At 36.4% G+C, this 24,638-nt stretch overlaps 1 protein-coding gene across 3 annotated transcripts in view; it reads left to right on the forward strand.

The window, feature by feature from the left end:
* The window catches only part of USP32 (ubiquitin specific peptidase 32), a 238,765-nt gene that overhangs the window by 201,167 nt on the left and 12,960 nt on the right, over positions 1–24,638 (forward strand). For 2 of the 3 annotated variants that reach the window (XM_045070181.1, XM_004747234.3), the window contains exons 16-28: positions 31–190; positions 3,526–3,680; positions 4,898–4,979; positions 5,793–5,867; positions 6,329–6,467; positions 6,717–6,822; positions 8,197–8,370; positions 9,180–9,354; positions 10,028–10,179; positions 12,409–12,520; positions 13,636–13,847; positions 20,296–20,480; positions 24,167–24,253. In XM_045070181.1, the coding sequence (XP_044926116.1) occupies positions 31–190; positions 3,526–3,680; positions 4,898–4,979; positions 5,793–5,867; positions 6,329–6,467; positions 6,717–6,822; positions 8,197–8,370; positions 9,180–9,354; positions 10,028–10,179; positions 12,409–12,520; positions 13,636–13,847; positions 20,296–20,480; positions 24,167–24,253 (1,814 nt within the window). The remainder of the gene's footprint in view (positions 1–30; positions 191–3,525; positions 3,681–4,897; positions 4,980–5,792; positions 5,868–6,328; positions 6,468–6,716; positions 6,823–8,196; positions 8,371–9,179; positions 9,355–10,027; positions 10,180–12,408; positions 12,521–13,635; positions 13,848–20,295; positions 20,481–24,166; positions 24,254–24,638) is intronic. The other variant, XM_045070182.1, reaches the window with a different exon arrangement.

Genomic DNA, 24,638 nt, shown 5'->3' on the forward strand with positions numbered 1-24,638 from the left:
GTGATCACATTATATCTTTTATAACAATAGGTGATCAAGAATAGCAAGACAGAAATCCCAGAGCTGGAGTTATTTCCTCGCTATCTTCTCTTCCTAAGACAGCAGCCTGCTACTCGGACACAGCAGTCTAACATCTGGGTGAATATGGGTATGATGAGCCTGAGAATGTTTCCTCAGCATTTACCAAGAGGTAACTTAAGAATGCAGCAAGAATACCATGCATTTCTTTAAAAAAACAAAAACAGAAACAGCCAACTTGCTCAAAGTCTGGTGCCACTGTCCTAACACATACACCCATCTGCTTTCATACAGAATCAGTAAATCATCTGTGGGGCTTAGATCTATGGTCATGCGCAAGACTAGACAGGGTAGTGGCAAAGTCTCAGCATCAAACTGAGAAGAATTTTTTCCTTTTCTGGTTTTTAAACATACAAAGAAAATAAATAGAATAAATTTCACATACATTTTTTTCTTTGAAAAAAGGCATTATAAATTACTTGTTTGCCCTAAGTTAGAATCTGCCAATTGATGACTGGTCTTTCCAACTCCACTCAAATTTCTGAAAAGTAATTCTTTTTACAATATCGTGTTTTTGTTTATTTGTTGGTGTTTTGGGGGGACTCTTTTGGCAAAAGAGTATCTTTCATGGTTGGTTCAAGGAGCCTTTATAAGAGACAGATAATGTAAAGTGAAGAATATATTTTTGAAAATCAAAATGGCACATTTTCTTTGAAAAACATCAAGCCTGGCTTATCAAAATGACGTGTAAGTTCCAATTTTAATGTATTACAGGCAAAAATTCCCCTTTGATTTCTCTGTGAGGTTACACTATATTGATGGGCAGAACTTGCTTTATGCTTTTGCTTTGCAAATATTTAACATTGTTCTTCAGCAGAAATAATGAGTTACACATTTACACAAAGTCTGAGGCTTTGTGTAACAATGCCAGAATGTTATTAATATAACTTAGGATGTAAGAACTACCTCGGAACCCAAACCAACCCTATATTTGGATATCAAATAGTTTTATGTCTTCCTTAAAGATTATATTCACATAATATATGCAGATTCTTACACATTCTCTTTGGTTAGAATTATAGCAAAGCATTGGCTTCTGCCTAACCAAACTTTGTCTTTGGGGAAATGTCAAAATGAAGAAACAGTGGAAATAGAATCACTATGAAACATTTTCTTGATTTAATTTTCCATTGAATAAAAGTATTCGCCTTGCTTCCATGACACCCATAGCATATATCTTTCTCAATTCTCTTTGAAAGATAACATGAGAGGCAAGATGTGTTGTTGCACTTTTAGTAAGTATTCTTTGTAACTCTTGTGCTGATCCTAGATTTTTGCTGTTTCTGTAAATTCCACTAGATTTGTTGGTGTTACTCAAAAACACAAAATTATGTGTAATAAGTGGCTGCCTGCTTAATGAGCTATGCTATAAAAACTGTCTAGAATTCAAATAAATTTCTTACATGGCTTAAGATAATAGAAATTGACTTGGACACTACACTTGCAAATGCTTCTGAATCCTAGAACTGGGTAGCTCCAAATTTATTCTTAATTTGAAATTTTATTCCTTACTAATTAGTTCTGAAATCAATCATTAATCATTTTGAAGTTTATGAAAATATGCTTTCTTGCTGTAATCTTATAACTAATCCTCTGATGTATAATTGGAAAATTTTGCTCTTTTATTTTCTGTCAGGAATTATCCTTTGCTTGCTGATAGTAAAAAACTTGCTAGACTATGTTTAAAAATTGATCATGGTTGGGTTTCGTTCTGTCATAACATATTTTTCATCTTTCTCATTAGTGTATTAGGGCCATTTACTAGACTCTTTTATTACTTTTGAAGTGATGGATGTACAAACTGTGACACAGTTAACAATGACTTAAATGTAGCCTTGTTGACAGATAAGGCTACAGGGTCTTTGTTTCTTATAGATTTTTCAGCCTATTTTAGGTGAGTAAATTTTTTTTGGAAGCTCTTAAAAAAGTAGATGATACCAATACTTTTCTCTGATTTGTTGAAGTTTATAGTTGAAGACTCAAAAGCATTTAATAAGAGGAAGGAAGCTAAGTCTCCATTGGATGGGTGGAAAATTACCTGGCATGTATAATTGTACCCTCAATGGATTATATTGATACACTAAGTTCATTTTTTGGGGGGGTTGCTCAGTTAACTATAACCTACTGTAGCTAGAGAGGACCATTTTAAGCTACAGCTCTTGCCTGGGTTTTTGACTGAATAGTTAACCAAGGTTTGGTTGATTGTTTTAGCAACCTATTTTGATTTCCATCATCTCTTGTCACGTCATCCCCCTTCTCTTTAGAAGTAGCAGGTGGTTAATTAAACTTAGTAAATTCTTTCTTCACTTTCCTCTCTTTCCCCTTATTGTCATTCTTTTTGTTTCTTAAGCACTCTTGGAATTCAAGATCATGTCTGCTGTCGTCTTATTTTGCAGGCAGGCCATATGGTTTTCCTGCCTCCTACCTTTTCAGCAGGGCAATTTTTTTCTTGGCATGGGGAGGTTCTTGGTTTCACTTTAAACTCTGTTTGGCCATTGTAGAGTCTATGCCTTTTACTTTAAGTAAAAGTTTCTTGTGTAATTGTACTACTGTGCCAGGTAATTGGGGCACTTAATTACTGAGAGTGATGGGATTAGTAATTCAGAGACAGTTTATTTTAAGAAAGTGGGTCAGGTTGTTAAATAACAAAAATTCGACCAAGTAAATTTTAAAGATCTAATTGGCTTTATTAATTGATTTATGGATTTGGCAACATCCTTTCTAGCAAGTAGAGGGGTGCTCCCAAGAACTACAGAAAGAAAAGCGGGGGTTATAGATAGAGGAGTGGGAAAAAGGAAACTTTTCACAAAGATTCCATTGTTTTAGGCAAGGTCTTACTCTAAAAGGGAATAATATGGGTCTATCAAATTTTCTAGTACTGACTTGGAAAGTCCCATGTTGACTGGTTAAAGGTTACATTTCTAGGGGTTTGAAAGTGTAGTTAGGTTAGGTATTAAGTCTTGGTTTATAGACTTACACCTTTAACGTAGGTGATCCCATTTGGGGCCGATGGTTTTGTTTTTTTTTGTTTTTTTTTTTTTTAATGAATCCAGTTTTCTGTGGAATTCTTTTTAATGAATTCAGTTATCTGTGGAATTCAGATCCAGTCCCATATGATCTTCCCCATTCTTAAATTGAATATTGATTTTGCTATTGAGTGCGACCCTGCTGAGGGCAGCCTAGGTACCAGTGTCTGTTGTTGATACTTGCCACTTTTCTTGGCATCGAAATACTGCCTGTTACTTGGGCCTCTGGTTTTGTTGCTCTTCCTTTCACAGTTGGTCTCCTGTCTACATTTTAAAGCTTCTTAATTTATAAAATTAGTAAACCTGTAATTCTCATCTCTCATCATTATTTCCTAAAACAATCATTGCTGAATGGGGCGCCTTTTTTTTTTTTTTTTTTTTACATCTACCTTTTTCCTTATTATGATTACTATAACCATAGGCAATGTACCTTCTCCGAATGCACCATTAAAGCGGGTCTTAGCCTATACAGGCTGTTTTAGTCGAATGCAGACCATCAAGGAAATTCATGAATATCTGTCTCAAAGGCTACGCATCAAAGAGGAAGATATGCGCCTGTGGCTCTACAACAGTGAGGTAAGTCATTCCTAGTTGTAAGGTGACTTGTACACATACTGACAAGATCCAAACAGTACATCCTGGCACCTTGTAGGCCCTCTTTAGCATATGAAAACTCCATTGAAACCTCCCTTCCCCTCACCTTCCCCCAACCGCAGGGTACATAACCTGCCATCCCTCACAACCCGGGGCAGCAGTTCTTCCTGCCCATGGGTCCTGTCCCCGTGCTTTAATAAACCACCATTTTGCACCCAAAAAAAAAAAAAAAAAAAAAAATCCAAACAGTACAGAAGTATATACTGAAAATTCTTCACTCTCATCCTCTTACCCCTAATTACTAAAATTAGCTCAGTTTTTTACAGTTTCTTCCATCCTCCTCTGATGTAGTGTTATTAATTGCTTATATAGTCGTCCTAACATCGCAGTATTTTCAGATTATACTCTGAAATTGGATCATAAGTAGTTTGAACCAGTTCTGTATCCCATTGTTCCCTCTTTTATCTTCCTGTGATCACCATTGAGAGGCAGTATAGTATAATAGTTAAGAGCACAATTCCTATAGCCACACCACCAGGAATTAAATCCTGGCCCTGCCACTTGTTTAGTTGTATAACCCAGAGCAAGTCACTTAACTGTCTCAATTTTCTCATGAAAATTGAATGAATTCCAACATAATAGTATCTCCCTTAGAATTAATAATATCCCTTAGAATTAATAACAACATAATAGTATCTTCCTTAACATTCCAACATAATAGTAACTCCCTTAGAATTAAATAACTTAATTTTGGGAGCACAAACAAAAACATGTAATTCTGCTGTAGAATTTTGATTTTGTATTTTTGGTTCCCAGTATGTTTCATCTTGATCATAAGTATGTTTACTGAATTGCATACTGGGTACTAAAGAAAATTTCTTTAGTGCAAGTGCTTCAGAAAATCTAAATCTCAGTGAATTATGGTTTGGTGTGTGATAAGTCTTCTTATCTCCCCAAAATTCTGTTATAATTTTGTTTTAGAGACAGTATTTCTTTATGACTTAGATATTGTTTTTCTCTCATTTTGCCACCTAAATTGAAAATATTTCTGAACAACTATAATATGCCAGATATCTTTCACAGGAGTTATGGAACTACATGGACATGTTTAAATTTTTAATTATCATTCATTTTTACTTCCTTTTCTGTTTTAAGTTTAGTAATCAAATTAACAAAAACATTTCTTCCTCCATGCACAGAATTACCTTACACTTCTGGATGATGAAGATCATAGATTGGAATATTTGAAAATCCAAGATGAGCAGCATCTAGTAATTGAAGGTATAAGATGGAAGCATGCATCTATATTAAATTTTAGGGGAAGAATTTAAAGATTTAGATACTAATAATCTACTATAATTTTTCTGACTATTACTTGATCATTATATTCTTTATAGTAAGAAAAACCATTAAGCTCCCTATGTAACCCTACATACTATGTAAATTGCTTTAAAAGAAAAATAATACCTGCATTCGTTGGTTGGCAAGGAATAGAAACATTAGGTAGAAACAAGTGAATTCGGTTATAAGTTTACAAAATTTCAAGCTACCTCTTGAGTTTGAGTAAGAAAACTAACTCTCTGGCATAGCTAGTGGCAGAGGCTTTCATTAATCATCAACACTGGTCACTCACCAACAGAACTTACTTGTATACTCACACATAGATCTACACATTGGCATGGGCATGTCAGTGAAAATTTAAAACATATTTTTTCCTTTCCAGATTTTTGGAAACATTGCAGGCTGCCTTTGTATTAAAATAAATTACTCTGACAGTTGTCATAATTTAAGAAGGAATTGTGATAATTCTTATGCATTCAGTTTAAGAGCTTTAATTACTTCTATAGATGTTTGAGTATAATTTTGATTCAGGTAGGCAGTTGAGGGAATAGCTTACCATTGAATTCGAATCAAGTGACTATAAAGCCCCCAGTATAAAGAGTTAGAATGGTTTCAGAATCAGTTATTAAAATTAGCTCAATTTTTTTCAGTTTCTGATTTAGAAATAAAAATCTTTCTTTAAAAAAAAAAAAGACAGAAGCAATTGATTTGAATGGGTAAGAAATTAACACATTCCTTTCTCTGTCTTTCCAGTTCGCAACAAAGATATGAGTTGGCCTGAGGAAATGTCATTTATAGCAAACAGTAGTAAAATAGATAGACACAAGGGTAAGTCTCTGGTTAATTATTTCTAAAGAAATTATCTTAAAATTACTAAACTATTGAAGTGTTAACAACTTTTGGCTTTCTAGTTCAAAAATGATTAGAACCCCTTTTTCTTTCCTGGAGCATCACATTTTTTTTCTAACCTTGGCAATTACATAATTTATATATATTTTTAAAGACATAATACTGGGAGAGAATTGTTTGAATTGTAAAAATCTATCATAGCAATTAAAGAGAATCATAGCTAATTTTAGATCACAAATGAGCTTAGATTACCATGATCGCCAGTGATACTCTGTGAAAAACCTCTACTTCAGCATTCCAAGACCGGATAAAGAAGTATTAGCTCCATTTAGCTGATTAAAAAACATTATAAAAATCATTGCATCAAATACAAGTAACTGTTTGGTCTGCCTGTGACATTTTTCTATAGTTAGGCTTCCTTCTTATATTGTTTATTCTAGTTCCCACAGAAAAAGGAGCCACCGGTCTGAGTAACTTGGGAAACACTTGCTTCATGAACTCAAGCATCCAGTGTGTTAGTAACACACAGCCACTGACGCAGTATTTTATCTCAGGGAGACATCTTTATGAACTCAACAGGTAATATTTCGTGGTTCATTGCCCTCTTTTATGACTTTGATATGAACCCATTGTCACTTAAATCTCCTCTTCTAAACCCTGGGGGAGAAAAGTCTTATTTTCCCTATTTAATATGAAATAAGGGGTAAGGGATACTTATCTCATTTTAAAAAGAAATTTGTGAGAAAAATAGATGCTAGACATTTCTTTCCCCATGGGATCGTGATTTATGAGAATGTTTGGCAACAAATTTTCCTCTCAAACTTCTAGGACAAATCCTATTGGTATGAAGGGCCATATGGCTAAATGCTATGGGGATTTAGTACAGGAACTTTGGAGTGGAACTCAGAAGAATGTTGCCCCATTAAAGCTTCGGGTAAGCAGATTAAAATAATACTGAAGTATTAAGTCCTAAGCAGTTGTTTAAGTAACTGATTTTTTTCTACATGCTTTTTATGTTTAGCTTTTTAGTTTTAGTTTAACTAATATGTTTTAGATCTTTCATGAGAATAAACTGGATGTCAGATGCTTTTACTTGTTCAGATGTATACAAAATACTGCTATAGATGTAGTATTAGGAAATGATCGAAGTCATAGTCTACATTTGGGTTGTCATTCAGTTTACTAATTTATCAAATATCTTGTATACATAGGAAATCTTCCTTTGTTAGTCCTTTACTGTTAGTAGTATTCTAACTGCAAGGTATAGGTATACCTCTGAGCCTAATAAATGATACTCAGTACACTTTTTAATGTTACTAAGGTAATTAGTTCTATCTATAGAATTTTTTTAAAGATTTTATTTATTTATTTGACACAGAGGGAGAGAGAGCCAGAGAGCACAAGCAGGGGAAAGCGGCAAGCAGAGGGAGAAGGAAAAGCAGGCTCCCTGGGCTCGATCCAAAGACCCTGGGATCATAACTTGAGCCAAAGGCAGACACTTAACCAACTGAGCCATCCAGGCCCCCCCATCTATAGAATTTTAAAAAGCAGCAAGAGGGATGCCTGGGTGGCTCAGTGGATTAAGCATCCAACTCTTGATCTCAGCTCAGGTCTTGACCTCAGGGTGATGGAGTTTAAGTCCCACATTGGGCTCCACACTGGGCGTAGAGCCAAATTAAAAAATAAATTAATTAAAAATAGGAGCCAGAAAGAATGTAATTACTGAAGTCCATGGATACAAATAATCATTATAGCTAAAAATGTGACTTCTTAACCACTTCCAAGCATTACTCTAATTACTTTATGTGTATTAACTCAGTTAATCTTCTGAATAGTCCTAAAATAATAAAGCAATACTATTATCCTCATTTTATGGCTTAGGAAACTAAGGCCCAGGGCAGTTAAATAGCTTGCCCAAGATTATAAGCTAGTAAGTAAGTCCTCACATTTAAACGGGCTATTCTGCCTCCAATAATAAAAGTTAGGATACAAGACTAGAAAAGTTAACCATAAAAGAAAATACTTTTTCAATGAGAGCAAATGCTATTTTAGTATTTCTGTCCTGTGTGTCTTAAATAATATCTGTGTACCTAACTATTTGCTTATATGATACTGAACTGGAACACAGTATTGGCCAAAATACCTTTTTTTCCTTGTCATTTGAGATTAAGACTAGAAAGATTGCATGATTATTCAAAATATATTTGCTGAAATCAATGCAGACTAAATATTATTTATCTTCTCATAATGCCGCTGAATGAATTATGGGGCATGTTCATAATGAGTTTGATTCCTGTTATATTTATAGTGGACCATAGCAAAATATGCTCCCAGGTTTAATGGGTTCCAGCAGCAAGATTCCCAAGAACTTCTGGCTTTTCTCTTGGATGGTCTTCATGAAGATCTCAACCGAGTCCATGAGAAGCCATATGTGGAATTGAAGGACAGCGATGGCCGACCAGACTGGGAAGTAGCTGCAGAGGTTTGTCGGTTTTGAATTTCTAGTGTAAGCAAAGGATCAGATGCTCTGGTCACAAACGTGTCACAGAACTGAAATGCTAGTTAAACTATTAACATTTAATTTAATTAAACTATTCTGTGATTAGAATTTTACTGTGAAAGTGAAGGAATTTATATTTCTCTGTTTAATTCTTACTCAGTAACACCAAAACAAAGCATCTTTAATGCAAGTTTTAGAATGTTGCCTTTTTACATTGTAAACTTTTGGGAAAAAAATGTAGGAATAATCATTCAGTAGAACTTGGGAGTCCCCTTACTCGCTAAAATAATGTGTATAGTCACCAATAGGCATATTTTATCTACCTTTAATGGACAGAGAACTTTAATACTCACCGTTGTCACCATGGTAAGAACAAAAAAAATAGGATCTCCCATCTGTATTTAATATGTAGGTTGAACAAAAAGAATCAAAGTCCATTCAAGAACTGGTTTTCTGTACTATCTCAGTAGATGGTACATTTTAAATTACATATCTGTACTGTAAATTTACAGGCAGAAAGCTTCCATATTTTTTTTAATTTAATTTTTTTTTCAGTGTTCCAAAATTCATTGTTTATGCACCATACCCAGTGCTCCATGCAATACAAATGAAGACTAAGGATTATTTTTTTTATTGGAGTATAGTTGATATACAATGTTACATTAGCTTCAGAGGATTATATTCTTGACATTTAAACCTAATAGATTTAGCCAGTTTATTTGAATTTGTGTAGAAATAATTATCTTTTGAATTTTAGAAAAAAAAAGTTCTCTGATTTTTTTCCTTGCTAGGCCTGGGACAACCATCTGAGAAGGAATAGATCAATTGTTGTAGATTTGTTCCATGGGCAGCTGAGGTCCCAAGTCAGATGCAAGACATGTGGGCATATAAGTGTCCGATTTGACCCTTTCAATTTTTTGTCTTTGCCACTACCAATGGACAGTTATATGCACTTAGAAATAACAGGTAGGTCACAAAGTTCTGAAAAATTACTTAACTTCAATGTCTTTTACCTTATTCAGGTAACCTGAGTTTGTAAGTATAGTCATTTCTTTATAATGCATTTTCATAAAAATTGGCCAGCATGTTATAACCTAGCAATCTAATTTTAAGAATAATTTGTGGTTTGAAAGACCTGGAATAGGGGTCCAAACCTTGTACCCATCGATTCCTCTATTAGTTTCAAACATGCCAGAAACTCTTTAAAATCTTGCAGGGCCATTCACATTTCTATAGCAGATGACCATCAAAAAATAGTGATTGCACTCAGCATCATCCCTAAGTACCATCTATTGTAATTTACATATAAAATAAAAATTTTAGACTGAGGGGCACCTGGGTGGCTTAGTCGGTTAAGAGTCTACCTTCAGCTCAGGTCATGATCCCAGGGTCCTGGGATCGAGCCCCACTCTGGGCTCACTGCTCAGCAGAGGGTCTGCTTCTGTCTTTCCCTCTGTTCTTCCCCCTGCTCATGTTCTGTGTGTGTGTCTCTCTCTCTCAAATAAATAATAAATAACATCTTTTTAAAAAAATTCTAGACTGAAATATTTGCCATTTCCAAGTCTCTCACACACACACACATAGGAAAGCTTTCAGTGAAACCTGTATTTTACTGATAAAAGATGTTTTCCTTTACTAGTTATTAAGCTGGATGGTACTACCCCTGTACGATATGGACTACGACTGAATATGGATGAAAAATACACAGGTTTAAAAAAACAGCTGAGCGATCTCTGTGGGCTTAAATCAGAACAAATCCTTCTGGCAGAAGTACATGGTTCCAACATAAAGGTAATATTAACTGTTCTTTTTAAGAAAACTTTGATTCCATCCTTCCAAGATCATAGTTTTCTCGGGGCACCTGGATGGCTCAGTCACTTGGGTGGCTAACTCTTGATTTTAGCTTAGGTCATGATCTCGGGGTCTTGGGATCAAACTCCGAGGCCATCTCCTTGCTCAGTAGGGAGTCTGTTCCCTCTTCCTCTGCTTTTCTCTCTGCTCTCGCTCTCTCAGATAAATAAAATCTTATAAATTAAGAAAAAAATCACAGTTTGGTCAATTAATGTCTGAAGGAGATACTAAAATGCAACAGAGACTGAATAAAATTTCTCAAGCTTCCCATTCCAGAAATTTTAAAAAGGGTTATCTACCAGCCTAAAAAAGTAATAATGGTAGTGGCATTTTTAAAAAAGAGAAACATGTAAGTCCAGTGCTATCCAAATGGAGTAATCTAGCTATGTCACTGCAGTATAGAACCCTAGTGACTACTGCTGCTACACTTTATGGTCCTCCTATATTACCATGCTCACTAGAATTCTTTCTAGGTTAAAATACATAGTTATAAATGTGTTCTTTTCTTATTTATTTATTAATATATACACCTGGATACACCTGGCCTTTCAATACACTAAGTTAGGGAGGAAAGGCAAATGACATAAATCAGTTCTTTCTGCATACCAGCTGGAAAAAATAAGCAATTTAATAAATATATTATATATAATGTGGATATATATATATATTGCCTACATATATAATATATATATTGCCTAAAACTAATATACACCATATGTTAACAAACTAGAATTTAAATAAAAACTTGAGGGGCCCCTGGGTGGCTCAGTGGGTTAAAGCCTCTGCCTTCGACTCAGGTCATGATCTCAGGGTCCTGGGATCGAGCCCCACATCGGGCTCTCCACTCAGAAGGGAGCCTGCTTCCCCCTCTCTCTCTGCCTGCCTCTCTGTCTGCTTGTGATCTCTGTCTGTCAAATAAATAAAAATTTTAAATAAATAAATAAATAAAAACTTGAAACAGGGGCACCTGGGTGGCTCAGCGGGTTGGGCCTCTGCCTTCGGCTCAGATCATGATCCTCAGGGTCCTAGGATTGAGCCCTGAGTCAGGATCTCTGCTCAGTGGAAAGCCTGCTTCCCCCACCTCTCTGCCTGCTTCTCTACCTACTTGTGATCTCTCAGTCAAATAAAATCTTTCAAGAAAAAAAAAAAAAACTCAAAAAAATAAATAAATATAGGTGGGTGGGAGTGGCGTAACTGGGTATCGAGCGTTAGGAAGACCTGTGATATAATGCACAGTGGATGAATAACTAAACTCTGCATCTAAAACTAATGCTACACTGTATGCTAACTAATTGAATGTATTTGTTTGTTTTTTTACTGCAAGATTTTATTCATGATTTAAGAAAGAGGAAGCTAGAGAGGGGAGTTGAAGAGCAGAGGGAGAAGCAGACTCCCTGCTGAGCAGGGAGCCCAATGTAGGACATGATCCTGGGACTCCAAGACCATGACCTGAGTAAAAGGCAGACGCTTAACTGACTGAACCACCCAGGTGCCCAACCAATTGGATTTAAATAAAATAAGCTTAAAACATTTTTCAATAAAATAAGTATGTTGCCTACCCTGAATTGAGCTCCTACCATTAGTATTATTAACATTTATCTTTGGGCTTTCTTAACGAACTCACCTAATTAATGTTTTTGTCATGTGTAAAGCAAAGGTGAGAGCTCTCTGAGTTTGGGGTTTATTTATTTTTTTTTTTTAAAGATTTTATTTATTTATTTGACAGAGAGATATTACATGTAGGCAGAGAGGCAGGCAGAGAGAAGGAGGAGGAAGCAGGCTCCCTGCTGAGCAGAGAGCCTGATGTGGGACTCAATCCCAGGACCCTGGGATCATGACCTGAGCTGAAAGCAGTGGCTTAACCCACTGAGCCACCCAGGCACCCCTGAGTTTGGGGTTTAGATGCTTGAAATGAAGGACCAATCTTAAGGAGCCAGTTATGCACAACATACTTGTTTCTTATGGAAAGGGATAATGGTTTTGTCAGTAAGGTTAGTTTTCAGCCAGTTGATCAAGCTTTCATCTTTTAGTTGTTTGAGAAGAATGATTGTCTTTTTGTTTGTTTTATTGGTCAAAGCATCTAAAACATTAGCTTGCATGTATCAGAGAGAATGATTTTCCATTTATCTGAAAATTTTCCCCTTCTCATCTTACCTTTTTTTTCTGTAGAATTTCCCTCAGGACAACCAAAAAGTACGGCTCTCAGTGAGTGGGTTTTTGTGTGCATTTGAAATCCCCATTCCTGGATCTCCAATTTCAGCTTCTAGTCCAATACAGACAGGTAAGATAGAACTAGAGCTCCCTCTTGTGATTTTAGCTTTAAGTATTGGCCTAAAAGCTTCTATTTGTTTGAGCTAAGGATATTTGGGCAAAAGAACTTTGGAGCCTGATGGAAACCTTGATGATCATTTGGCTCAAATTCCTCATTTTTTGGATGAAGAGCCTAAAATTCAGGCAATACAAGTGACAGGTAGATGGTTAACTAAATCTTCCACTGGAATTCAGATTTCTTAATTCTTTTTATCTGACACTAACATGGCAATAGATGGTGTAAGAGATGTGTACTTTCAGAAAATAAAACCATAAACACAACTGAAAAAGAATCTGTTTTAGGGTTGGGATGGGAAATAAAAAAAGAATTACTGTTTATTTAATACTGCATGTGATTTGATATGGTTATCTTAGTCTTTTTGACCATATAATATTGTTTGTCCTATAATCTTTTCCATCCAATAGAATATCCACTAGTCACATGGAGTGTTGAGCACTGTTGAGACTGAAACAAATGCATTTTTAATTTAATTTAAATTTAAAAAGTATTTTTCATCATTGTTTGTAACAAATACATCCCTTTGGCTAGTGAGGTGTTGCTAATGGGGAAGGCTTTGCATTTGTGGGAACAAAGGGCATATGGGAAATCTGTGTACCCTTCCTCTTTAGTTTGCTGTATACATAAAGTGGCTCTGAAAAAATAAAGTACTTTATTAAAAAGATTACAAAAAAGGCAACATCTAGCTAGAGACTACTGTATTCAACTAAACATTTTTAAGAGAATAGAGAAATGAATTTGTAGAGGAAGAAGAAGATAAGAGAGAACTGTTTGCATGCCACAATATGGTGCTGATCGAGGTTTTTTGAAAAATTTTACTTAAACTTTTCAGAAAACTTTCCAGCAGTTACTCTTGGTTTGTTACTTAGTCTTAAATGTGAGTTATAGAAGTAGAATCTGAAATTAAAATCTTCCAATCTAGAATTACTATTTGAATTATGGTTTCTCCCCATCCTTTGCTAAAAGGGAATCTACTACATTGGTCTGGGTCCCCACATTATTTGAGAAAAGAGCAAAGGTGAAGGCACCAGAGGCTTATGATGCTGTACTTATCTTTGAATTTGTAGATTTCTCCTCTTCTCCATCTACAAATGGAATGTTCACTCTAACCACCAATGGGGACTTGCCCCGACCAATATTCATACCCAATGGAATGCCAAACACTGTTGTGCCATGTGGAACTGAGAAGAACTTCACAAATGGAATGGTGAATGGTCATATGCCATCTCTTCCTGACAATTCCTTTACAGGCTACATCATTGCAGTCCACCGAAAAATGGTTAGTTTAATGTTAGACAAGTTATTGCTGGTCTTGCCAGTGTCATTTGTGAAACATAGCCACTTTCTGTCTTTGGAGCATCTTCGCTGTGTTCACTTTCAATGTATTATGATGATATTGTATGTGATTAGAGCCAGGATTTGGTATCACACATGCTGACCTGTGTATGAAATGACATTCTTCACTCATATTAAACAGCAAGAGGATAGCTGGTACATCAGAACACTACTTTCTTTTAACGGTTTCTGTCTCCTATGTTACAAATACATGTACACCTTCTCCGCCACGTTAGTGTGGATGCCTGTGGAGATTGGTTGGTTGGTTGGAGAGAAACAAGGATGTTCTTGGATAAAACAAGTTGTTTCCTAGGACTGCTATAAAAAATTAGCACAAATTTGGTTATTAAAGCAACGGAAATTTATTCTTTCATACATAGTTCTAAAGGCTGGAAGTCTAAAATCAAGGTATCTGAAATCAACAGGGCCATGCTCCCTCCAAAGGCTTTAGGGAAGAATCCTTCCTTGTCTTTTCCAGCTTCCGTAGGCATTTCTTAGCTCATAACTCCAATCTGTGCCTCCTTCTTTGCATGGTCTTCTCCTTCTCCCTTTGCTTTTCACTAATAAGATTTACTGATAAGAACACTTGTCATTAGATTGAGAGGCCATCCAGATAATCCAGATGTGAGGACTTCTCAACCTCAAGAGCCTCAACTTAATTACATTTGCAAAAACTATTTTGCCAAATAGGGTCACATTCACAAGTTCAGGGGAGTTAGGACGTAGACATATCTTTTGGGGAGCCACCATTCAGTCCACTACAGACATCGTTTGTCATAGTATGAAAAAAATTTAAGTACCTAGAAATAAACTACGATAGACATATAAGGCATCTATATGGGAAACAATAAATAAAATATTGACAAAAATTTTAAGACTCAAATATTTGAAGGACTAGACCATGTTCATGGATTAGAAGACCCAATATTTCAAAGATACCAGTTCTCCACAAACTGACCTACAGATTCAACGCACAATCTCAATGAAAAGTCTAACTCTGTGTGTAGATGATTGTATATGTATAACCCGATAAGCTGAATCTAAAATCGAAGTACAGGGGTGCCTAGCTGGCTTAGTCGGTAGAGCATGCAGCTCTTGATCTTGGGGTCTTGAGTTTAAGCCCCATGTTGGGCGTAGAGCTTACTTTAAAAAAAAAAAAAAAAAAAGTAGAAGTACAAAGCACCAAAATATTCTTGAAGAAAAATAAAGCATGAGGAATTGAGCTGCCAGATACTGTAATTTTATAACACTACAGTACTTAAGACATTGTGATTTTGGTGTGAGAAAAGACAAGTAGACCAGTGAACTGGAATAGAGAGCCCAGAATCAGGTTCACAAACGTATGAACACTTGATTTATGACAAAGATGGCATTGAAGATCAATGAGAGAAAGACAGTTTCCTCAGTCTCTCTCACTACATCGTGTTCAATTCCAGGTAGGCTATAGAACTAAATATGAAAGCAAAACAATAAAACAATGCCCAGAAGATAATAAAGGTAAATACATTCATGACCTTGATGTAGGGAAAGGCTGCTTAAATAGGGTATAAAAAGCACTAACCGTAAAGGAAAAGATTAACAAATTGGATATCATTAAAATTAAGAACTTTAGTTTCATCAGAAGACACTATTAAGAGAGTAAAAAGGCAAGCCTTGGAGTAGAAGATGTTTGTAATGCCTATAACTGCCAAAGGGCTCAATCCAGAAAATACAAAGGACTTACATAAATTATTAAGAAAAAAGCAGTTCCATAAAAAATGGTTGATACTTCACAGTAAGTATCACAGAAAGGATATTCAGATAGCCAGTGACCATATCAAAAAGTGATCAGCCACACTACAAACCAGGGGAATGCAAATTAAAGTCACATTGCATATCAGTGCATACCCACCAGAAAAGCTAAGATTAAACAGGTTGATGGCATTGGTAAGGATATTTGAGTAACAAGGACTCTCATACTGTTATTAAAAGTATAAATTAATACAGCTCTTTTAGGGACGCCTGGGTGGCTCAGTTGGTTAAGCAGTAAGCATTTAAAAGCAGACATGTATACCAGGAGATATATACAAGAATATTCATTCAGGTAACAGCATTATCTGTAATAGCCCAAAGCTAAAAAGAAAAATGAAAACATTAAATGTCCATTAGTTGGGGCACCTGGGTGTCTCAGTTGGTTAAGCATTGGACTCTTGATTTCAGCTCAGGTCATGACCTCAGGGTCATGAAATTGAGCCCTGCATTGGACTGCAAACTCAGAGGTGAGTCTGCTTGAGATTCTCTCCATCTCCCTCTGCCCCTCACCCTACTCACCCTCGCTTGCTCTTGCTCTTTCTCTCTAAAATAAATAAATCTTAAATATATATATTTTATATATATATATATATATATATATCCATTAGTAGTGGAAGGGATAACAAGTTGAGACATATTCATGTAATAGAATATTGTACAGCAATGAAAATGAATGGACTTAAGAGTTACATTCAACATAAATGAAACATCATAAACATAATGTTGTGGGAAAGAAACCAGACACAAATATAAATTACATGATTTTTTAAAAAACAAAAACTTCAGAAACAGGGAAAATGAAATCGACTATCTTTTATGCATAGACTACAAAATTTAAAAAGCAAAGAATAATTGACTACCATAAAATGCAGAAAAATTGTAAACTTTCTCTTTTTTTACTTATTTAATAGAGAAAGTGCAAGAGCAGGGCCAGAGGGATAGAGGGAGAGGGAGAGAAAATCCCAAGCAGGCTCTACACCCAGTGCACAGCCCGACGTGGGGCTCAATCTCACGACCCTGAGACCATGACCTGAGCCAAAATCAAGAGTCAGACATTTAACCGACTGAGCAACCGAGGTGCCCCAAAACTGCTGACTTTAGAAGGAAGTAAGAATTTGGATTCAGAGAAAGCAGAAGGAAGCTTTTAGAGTGCTAGCTGTATTGGGTCATGACCTGAGTGTTAATTATATAGCTGTTTGCTTTCTGATAATTCTTTAAAAATGTACTTTTCGTCCCTTTTGAATTAGTAACTCTTGACTTAAAGTGAGTTTCTGACCACATGGATAACATTCTGTGGACCAGGATTGTATGAGTAGACAGAGAAAGGATCCATTTATGACTTGGAATTGTCTTTAAGCATGGCTCCAACTGGTCCCATCAGCTAAAATAATTGATCCATGTATTTCCCTTTTTTACCAAATGTTATCAGGTCATAAGTTAAGAACTCTGATGTACTTTTTTTTCAGTCTTTCTTGGAAAACATCTCTCTTCAATTATCATGTATATGTTACATAATTGCTTGGTAAATGCTAAAGCATTATGTACAGGTTTTCATAATTATTGGGCCATAAAGCCACATTGTCAGCTCTTAATTTTCATATTTAACTAGTTTCCTGTTTCCAGTTACCTTCATGATCTAGACAGCTGCTTTGGGAATGCCTAAATTTGATTTTACCATCTGTCTGTCTCAAGTCAGGTTCCTTTTCCTATCATTTTTGTGAAAGGCAACATTATTCTTCCATGCTAAAGCTAATGGCTGGGAGTGTACTTAGGTTTTTCCCCCCTTTTCTTCTAACCGTATATTCATACATCACTATGCCCTTTAATTTCTTCTTTCAAAGTACTTAAGTACTTGAATTTACCATTTCTTCATTTTCCCTGCCACTTTCTTTCAGACCTTATTGCTATCATGGTTGAATTACTTTGAAAGTAGGTTTTTTTTTTTCTATTCCCTTCTACAAGGTACAAAAAGAAAAGGAATAAGGCAAGGCAACATAAGCAATATTCAAAAAATAAAGGGAGAAATAGAAAAATAGTATTGACATGACAGCTAAAGGGCAAGTCAATTTAAAAGAAAAAAAGTAGTTTACATGGGCTAGAGAAGTCAAAAAGTGAAAACTACAGTTTCACAGTGTAACCTAGTAAAAAAATGAGGAAGTTCTTTGCATAGTTAGGTCAAATGAGTTATTTCAGCTGAGAGGAAAAGTTGTTAGGAGAGAGCAAAAGGAGAATTTCTGGTGTAGGAAAGTGGGAGCGTTATCCCAGGGGAAACTGAGCAGAATCTCTGTAAGGTATTGGGAGAAGTTATCCTCAAGAGGATGACATTTTTGTGTGGGTTTAGAAAAGAGTTAAACTGAGAAGAGTAGAGGAAAGAGATCATTGCTTAGCTGATCTCATTTAGTCTTTTTTTTTTTTTTTTAAAGATTTTATTTATTTGACAGAGAGAGATCACACGTAGACAGAGAGGCAGGCAGAGAGAGAGGAGGAAGCAGGCTCCCCGCTGAGCAGAGAGCCCGATGCCGGACTCGATTCCAGGACCCCGAGATCATGACCTGAGCTAAAGGCAGCGGCTTTAACCCACTAAGCCACCCAGGCGCCCCTGATCTCATTTAGTCTTATTTAGTTAAGTAAGTCATCTGTTGAGAGTGGAAGAATAGTGGAAGTTCAAGTAGAGAAGAACTAATCTACGTTTTTGGGTTTCTATTTTTTTAATTTTTTAAATTTTTTTTTAAGATGTTATTTATTTATTTGTCAGAGAGAGAGAGGGAGAGGGAGAACACAAGCAGGCAGAGCGGCAGGCAGAGGCAGAGAGAGAAGCAGGCTCCCTGCTGAATCAAGGAGCCCGATGCGGCACTTGATCCCAGGACCCTGGGATCATGACCTGAGCCAAAAGCAGAGGCTTAACCAACTGAGCCACCCAGACATCCCCGTTTTTAGGTTTTTAAAACTTCGAATTCTAAAATAGTTCTGAATTTATCCACATTTCTCTGAGTCTTCTAAAAACATCAACACATGAAATGTGGTCTTAGTATCATCTATTTAACTAATAAGCTTAAATAAATAGTGGCAAGGGGTGCCTGTCTGGCTCATTTGGTGGCACATGCGACTCTTGATCTCAGGGTTGTAAATTTGAGCCCCACTTTGGGTGTAGAGATTGTTTAAAAAGAAAATCCTTTAGGGGCACCTAGGTGGCTCAGTCAGTTAAGTGGCTGCCTTTATCTCGGGTCATGATCCCAGAGTCCTGGGATCGAGCCCTGCATCAGGCTCCCTGCTCAGCCGGGAGTTTTGTTGTTCTTCTCCCTCTGCCTGCCGCTCTCTCTGCTTGTGCTATTTCCCTCTGTCAAATAAATAAATAAAATAAAAAGTAAAATAAAATCTTTTGAAAACTTTTACTTAAAAAAAATAAATAATGGCAAGATAAAATGCTTGAGAATCTGAGATGCAAGTCTTTTCCCCTAGAAACTAGATAAACTTTAGTAAGTTTCTAAGTTGTTGATTTAGCTTCTGTAAGTACTACACAGAGACCATACTTAAAGAATTAAATGCCCTGGGGCGCCTGGGTGGCTCAGTGGGTTAAAGCCTCTGCCTTTGGTTCAGGTCATGATCCCATAGTCCTGGGATCAAGCCCCACATTGGGCTCTCTGCTCAGCAGGGAGCCTGCTTCCTTCTCTCTCTGCCTGCCTCTCTGCCTACTTGTGATCTCTGTCTGTCAAATAAATAAGAATTAAATGTCGTAAGTGCTAGGCAGCTTTTTAAAAAAAATTAACATATAATGTATTATTTGTGTCAGGGGCACAGGTCTATGAATCATCAGTCTTAAACAATTCACAGCACTCATCATAGCACATATCCTCCCCAGTGTCCATCACCCAGCCACCCGCTAGGTAGTTTTTTTCAGTAATCCTGAACTCTAGCTAACCTTTCTATTACATTAAACTTTTGTTTTATTAAGCAGCTATTTCCAAGCTACTTCTTTGTAGTATCTCTATATTAAGGAATATCATAAAACTCTCCTTTACTTACTAAAAGCAAATATTTTTAAAGTGTACCTTTTATCATGTAATTAAAAAAAAAAGACTAAAGTCACTCAGCTACTTTTAGGAAGATGCATAAGTTTTTATAACATTAAGTGGCTGGGTTTTGTACCTTTCCAAAAGTTTGAGAATTATGCTGTAACAGCAGCTATCAACGCCTTACTAGAAAATTGCATTTTGAGGGAGTTTTGGTTTACTGGCATACTTCATGAGAAAGGATTTTAATTGCTTTTAAAAGCCTTGAGCTCTGAAACTATCACTAGTTTTTATGTATGATTCAGTATGTGTGAGAAATATTTATCAGAGAAAACTAGTTTGAAAATATTAAATGCTGAAAATCTCTGATAGACAACAGCTCTGAAACTGGCAATACGTCAACCTTTTAGTGACTCCACTTTAAATCACCAGTCTCTTCATATTAATAAAAAATGGTTCTATCAATAAGGGGAGGTGTGATAGTACTAATTTGAAAATGATAACGATGTCTGTTACTGGCAGTCTTAGAAGAATGAAAAGGAGGAATCAAAGGCCTCTCTTCTCAGCCTTCTCTTTTGTTTGTACATACAGATGAGGACAGAACTGTATTTCCTTTCATCTCAGAAGAATCGCCCCAGCCTCTTTGGAATGCCATTGATTGTTCCATGTACCGTGCATACCCGGAAGAAGGACTTGTATGATGCGGTTTGGATTCAAGTGTCTCGATTAGCCAGCCCACTCCCACCTCAGGAAGCCAGTAACCATGCTCAGGATTGGTGAGTTTAGGGGATCAGCCTAGACCTGTGGTTTCCAAACTCAAGAAGAAGAAGAATTTCTGTGAACTCCATGTTATGTTAATCACTTGTTGAACAAGTCTATTCAACCATTTGGTTTGATCTTTTGAATAGGAGACTATACAGCTTCCTTTCATCACCTAGACATTCTAGTGTCAAAAAATCCTTTCATTCTCTAATCTCTTACCTAAAATCTCTCCTGCTAATGCTTTAAATCCTTCAGGTAATATCCTTGACATCTGTTACTGCAAAACTAGAGACTATGAATTCACCAGGAAATTTGTATCCTCTAATGTGCATTTCTATATATGTACCCTAAAAAATTCCCATGCCATAACAAATGATTCAGTTAGATTGTTTCCATACTATGTCAGTTTAACACAGAATAATATCATAAGTCTTAGGTAAAGAAAACAAACATCTTCTGTTTTCTTTCCATTCCTCCTACCAGTGTTCTGTTGGATTCCTAAATATATTTATTTGTAATAATTGTTGGGATCATGATGCATTACTTAGATCTGAACTGAACTGCTGTTTATTATCTTGTCTTAGTGCAAGTGAGATCTCAGCTTCTGTGTTAACTGAATAGAAGTTCTCTTTGCTGATAGGTTATGGTATGGGGTTTTTTTGATGACTAGGGTAAGGCTTAAGGATAAATCTTAAGGGAAAACTGCAAATAATAAAGAATTTAGTTGAGGAATGTTGTGCTTAGTAAAAACAACAGTAGGCAGGGCACCTGGGTGGCTCAGTGGGTTAAAACTTCTGCCTTCGGCTCAGGTCATGATCCCAGGGTCCTGGGATTGAGGCCGAATCGGGCTCTCTGCTCCGCAGGGAGCTTGCCTCCCCCGTCTCTCTGCCTGGCTCTCTGCCTACTTGTGATCTCTGTCAAATAAATAAATAAAATCTTTAAAAAACAAAAAACAAAATGACAGTAGGACAAGATTAAATTTGAAGCAAAAGCCTGACTGAATTGAAGGACTTCCAAATGAGGACTTTTCCCAGGGTTTGCTAATGAATTAGATATGGACTATGAGGGAAAGAGAAATCCAAGCTTGGTTTTCAGCCTTGGACTTGTTTGTGAATGGTGTTAACACTTAATGAATGGAAAAACTGAGAAAGGAGTATGTTTGGGCAAGAGATGACAGGAATCAAGTTAAATTCAAGATGTAGGTTATATTTTCAAGTAGGAAATAGAATTAAGTGTCCTTTGCTAGAGATAGAAACATAGGTGTCATCAGCAAATAGTTGATATTTAAAGCCTTGAGACCAGATGGTATCATTAGGGAGTAAAAATTAGAGAAGACACCCACAATCTAATTCCTGATCCCTTCCAACGTTTAGAGGTTGAAAAAGGACAACAAAAGAGATTGAGAAGGAACAGCAAGTAATATAAGAAGAAAATCAAGAGTAGGTCGTGTCCCAGAAGTTAAGTGAAGAAGTGTTTAAAGGAAGATCTGGTCAATTTTGAGTGCTGCAGAGAGACTGAGAAGGGGACTGGGAACTGACCACTGGACTTGATAAAATGGCAGTCTGGTGACCTTTGCAAAAGCTGTTTTAGTGGAATAGTGTAGATGAAGGCATGGAGGTTAGAATAGGTAAGAAAAAAGTGCTTCTACGAGCAATAAAAAAGATAGTAAGAGTTGACCTTTTAAAGATAGCACACTGAAATATTAATGAAAATGATAAAATGCCTCTAATTCCCTTCAAAAATAATTAATGGGTCACAATAACCAAGAGGTAGAAACAGCCCAAATGTTCATAAACAGACAAATGGATAAACAAAATGTGGTGTACCATACAGTGGAGGATTCGCCAACCATAAAAAGAAATGAAGTTCCCGTACACACTACAGCATAGATGTACCTTGGAAACGTTATACTAAGTGAAATAAGCCAGACACAAAAGGACAAATACTGTGTGATTTAACTTTTATAAGATATCTCAAGTAGGAAATTCATAGACAGAAAGTCGATTAGAGGTTACCAAGATTTGGGAGAAGAGCTGTAGGGGAATTATTGCTTGATGGGTACAGAGTTCTCTTTCAGAAGATGAAAAATTCCTGAGATGAATAGTGGTGATGGTTGCACAACATTGTGAATGTATTTGATGCTACTGAATTGTATACTTTAAAATGGTCAAATGGTAAATTTTATGTATATTTTAGCATAGTTTTTTTTTTTTTTAATGGAATAAAAGAATCTTATGGAGGTAGGTAAGGGTATAGATGAAATAAAAGTGCCCAAGAGTTGATGATGATTATAGCTGGGTGACAGATACCTGGGGTTTCATCATCTAGTACTCCATTTTTGTGAGCGTTAATGTCGGTAAGTTTGCATGTTTACATTAGAGGGACAAATTCCTAGAATTGAGGATCTGTATAAAAGAATATTTTGAGGGACAGTGGACAAGAAGAAAAGTGAGGATTTGAAGACAGTGATAAGGAATTTCTCTTCGGTCCCTGGGGGCCTGGGTGACTTAGTCACTTAAGCATTTGCCTTGGGTCCAGGTCATGATCCCGGGGTCATGCCCCACATCAGGCACTCTGCTCAGCAGGGAGTCTGCTTCTCCCTCTTCCTTTGCCCCTCACTCTTGCTCTCAGGCACATGCTCTCTAATAAATAAAATCTTTAAAAAATATACATAAATAAGAAGTAAATAAAAAAGAAAGTTCTGTTTGGCCAAAGAATTGTTAAAGTAGTAATACTTGAGTAAGTGATGTAAAAGGATAGGAGATGGTCGTTGCAAAGCAGGATATTTGGAACTGAGATTTTTGGAGGTCGTAAATTCCTTATCGTGGTTTCATTATCTTTGGCAACCACGTGGTAGCCAGTACCAATTGCCAGAGATGCTGTCCTTCATTGCTTCTTATTGGGGAAAGGATGAATAAATTTTTTTTTAAGTTGGAGAATTCAAGGCTCTCTTGCAGCTAAAAGACATTACTCTAAAAATGTTATGTACCTTATAGCTTTGAGTAGTTAAAGCAGGGAAGAAGAGTGCCTCTCGTACCACATCAAAAGAAAGCTTATAAATATATGGTTAGTCAGCTCTTCTAAAAAACCATTATGGGGGTGCCTGTGTGGCTCAGTTGGTGAGGCGACTGCCTTCGGCTTAGGTCATAACCCAAAAGTCCCACATCGGGCTCCCCCTGCTCTGTGGGGAGCCTGCTTCTCCCTCTGCCTGCTACTCCCTCTGCTTGCATTCTCTCTTTCTTTCTCTCTCTGTCAAATAATTAAAATCTTTAAAAAAAAAAATTACGACCTTTCAGCCTTCTGTGCTATGTCAATGCTCTTGTCATGAAAAGATGTAATTATTTTAGTTTAATGTGAGTTAAATCTTATGATAGAATTAGAACTGAAGCATAATTGGTATTTGATTTCATAATTTGCTGTTCTTATAAAATTTGCGTGGACCACATGGACTGTCTTATTAGAGACATCTGGCAATCTAGTCTGTCTGCCCTTCTGTATGCAGGGATACAGCGTGGGAGCCCTGAGTGTGGTTGGTACAGGGCTGCTGCTAAAGGGTTAAGATAACCAGGATCGAACCATCGTCATGAGCCTACTGCTATGATAGATGTCCCTGCCTTGGGTTACTTCAAGAGAAAATGAAAAGGATTTGAGACCTCAAATCAGAAATGTTTTTTATACTCTGGTTTATGTTCTGTTTCAGTGATGACAGTATGGGCTATCAATATCCCTTCACTCTACGAGTTGTGCAGAAAGATGGGAACTCCTGTGCTTGGTGCCCATGGTATAGGTAAAGTGATCTTCTGCAAAGGAAAAATTTTAGTAGAATTGCAACTTGAGATACTATACCTTTCTTAAAAGTTTTCCAGTTTTTGGAAGTAATACTGAATAATGAGAAGCTTAAAATAAACTTGGGAATTTTTTACTGGTCTTTTCCTTATTATGAGGTCTATAGCTTAGTTTTGCTCTTGAGCCTTAGCTGGTTCTGTACACTCTGTGCTCCTCATCGAATTCATAGTTTATGATCAACATTTATTATTTTATACTTTCTGCTCCTTAAATACAAATCAGTTTAGCAGTTCTGAACCCAGTAGAACATAGTCTCCTTACTAGACTTCCCTGGAAGTCTGTTTTTTACTTTTAGAAGAATTATGGAGATTGATTGGTCATTACTG

This window comes from Mustela putorius, unplaced genomic scaffold (assembly GCF_011764305.1).
Source record: "Mustela putorius furo isolate JIRA1106 unplaced genomic scaffold, ASM1176430v1.1 tig00003962_pilon_pilon_pilon, whole genome shotgun sequence".
In the NCBI taxonomy this organism is placed as follows: Eukaryota; Metazoa; Chordata; class Mammalia; order Carnivora; family Mustelidae; genus Mustela; species Mustela putorius.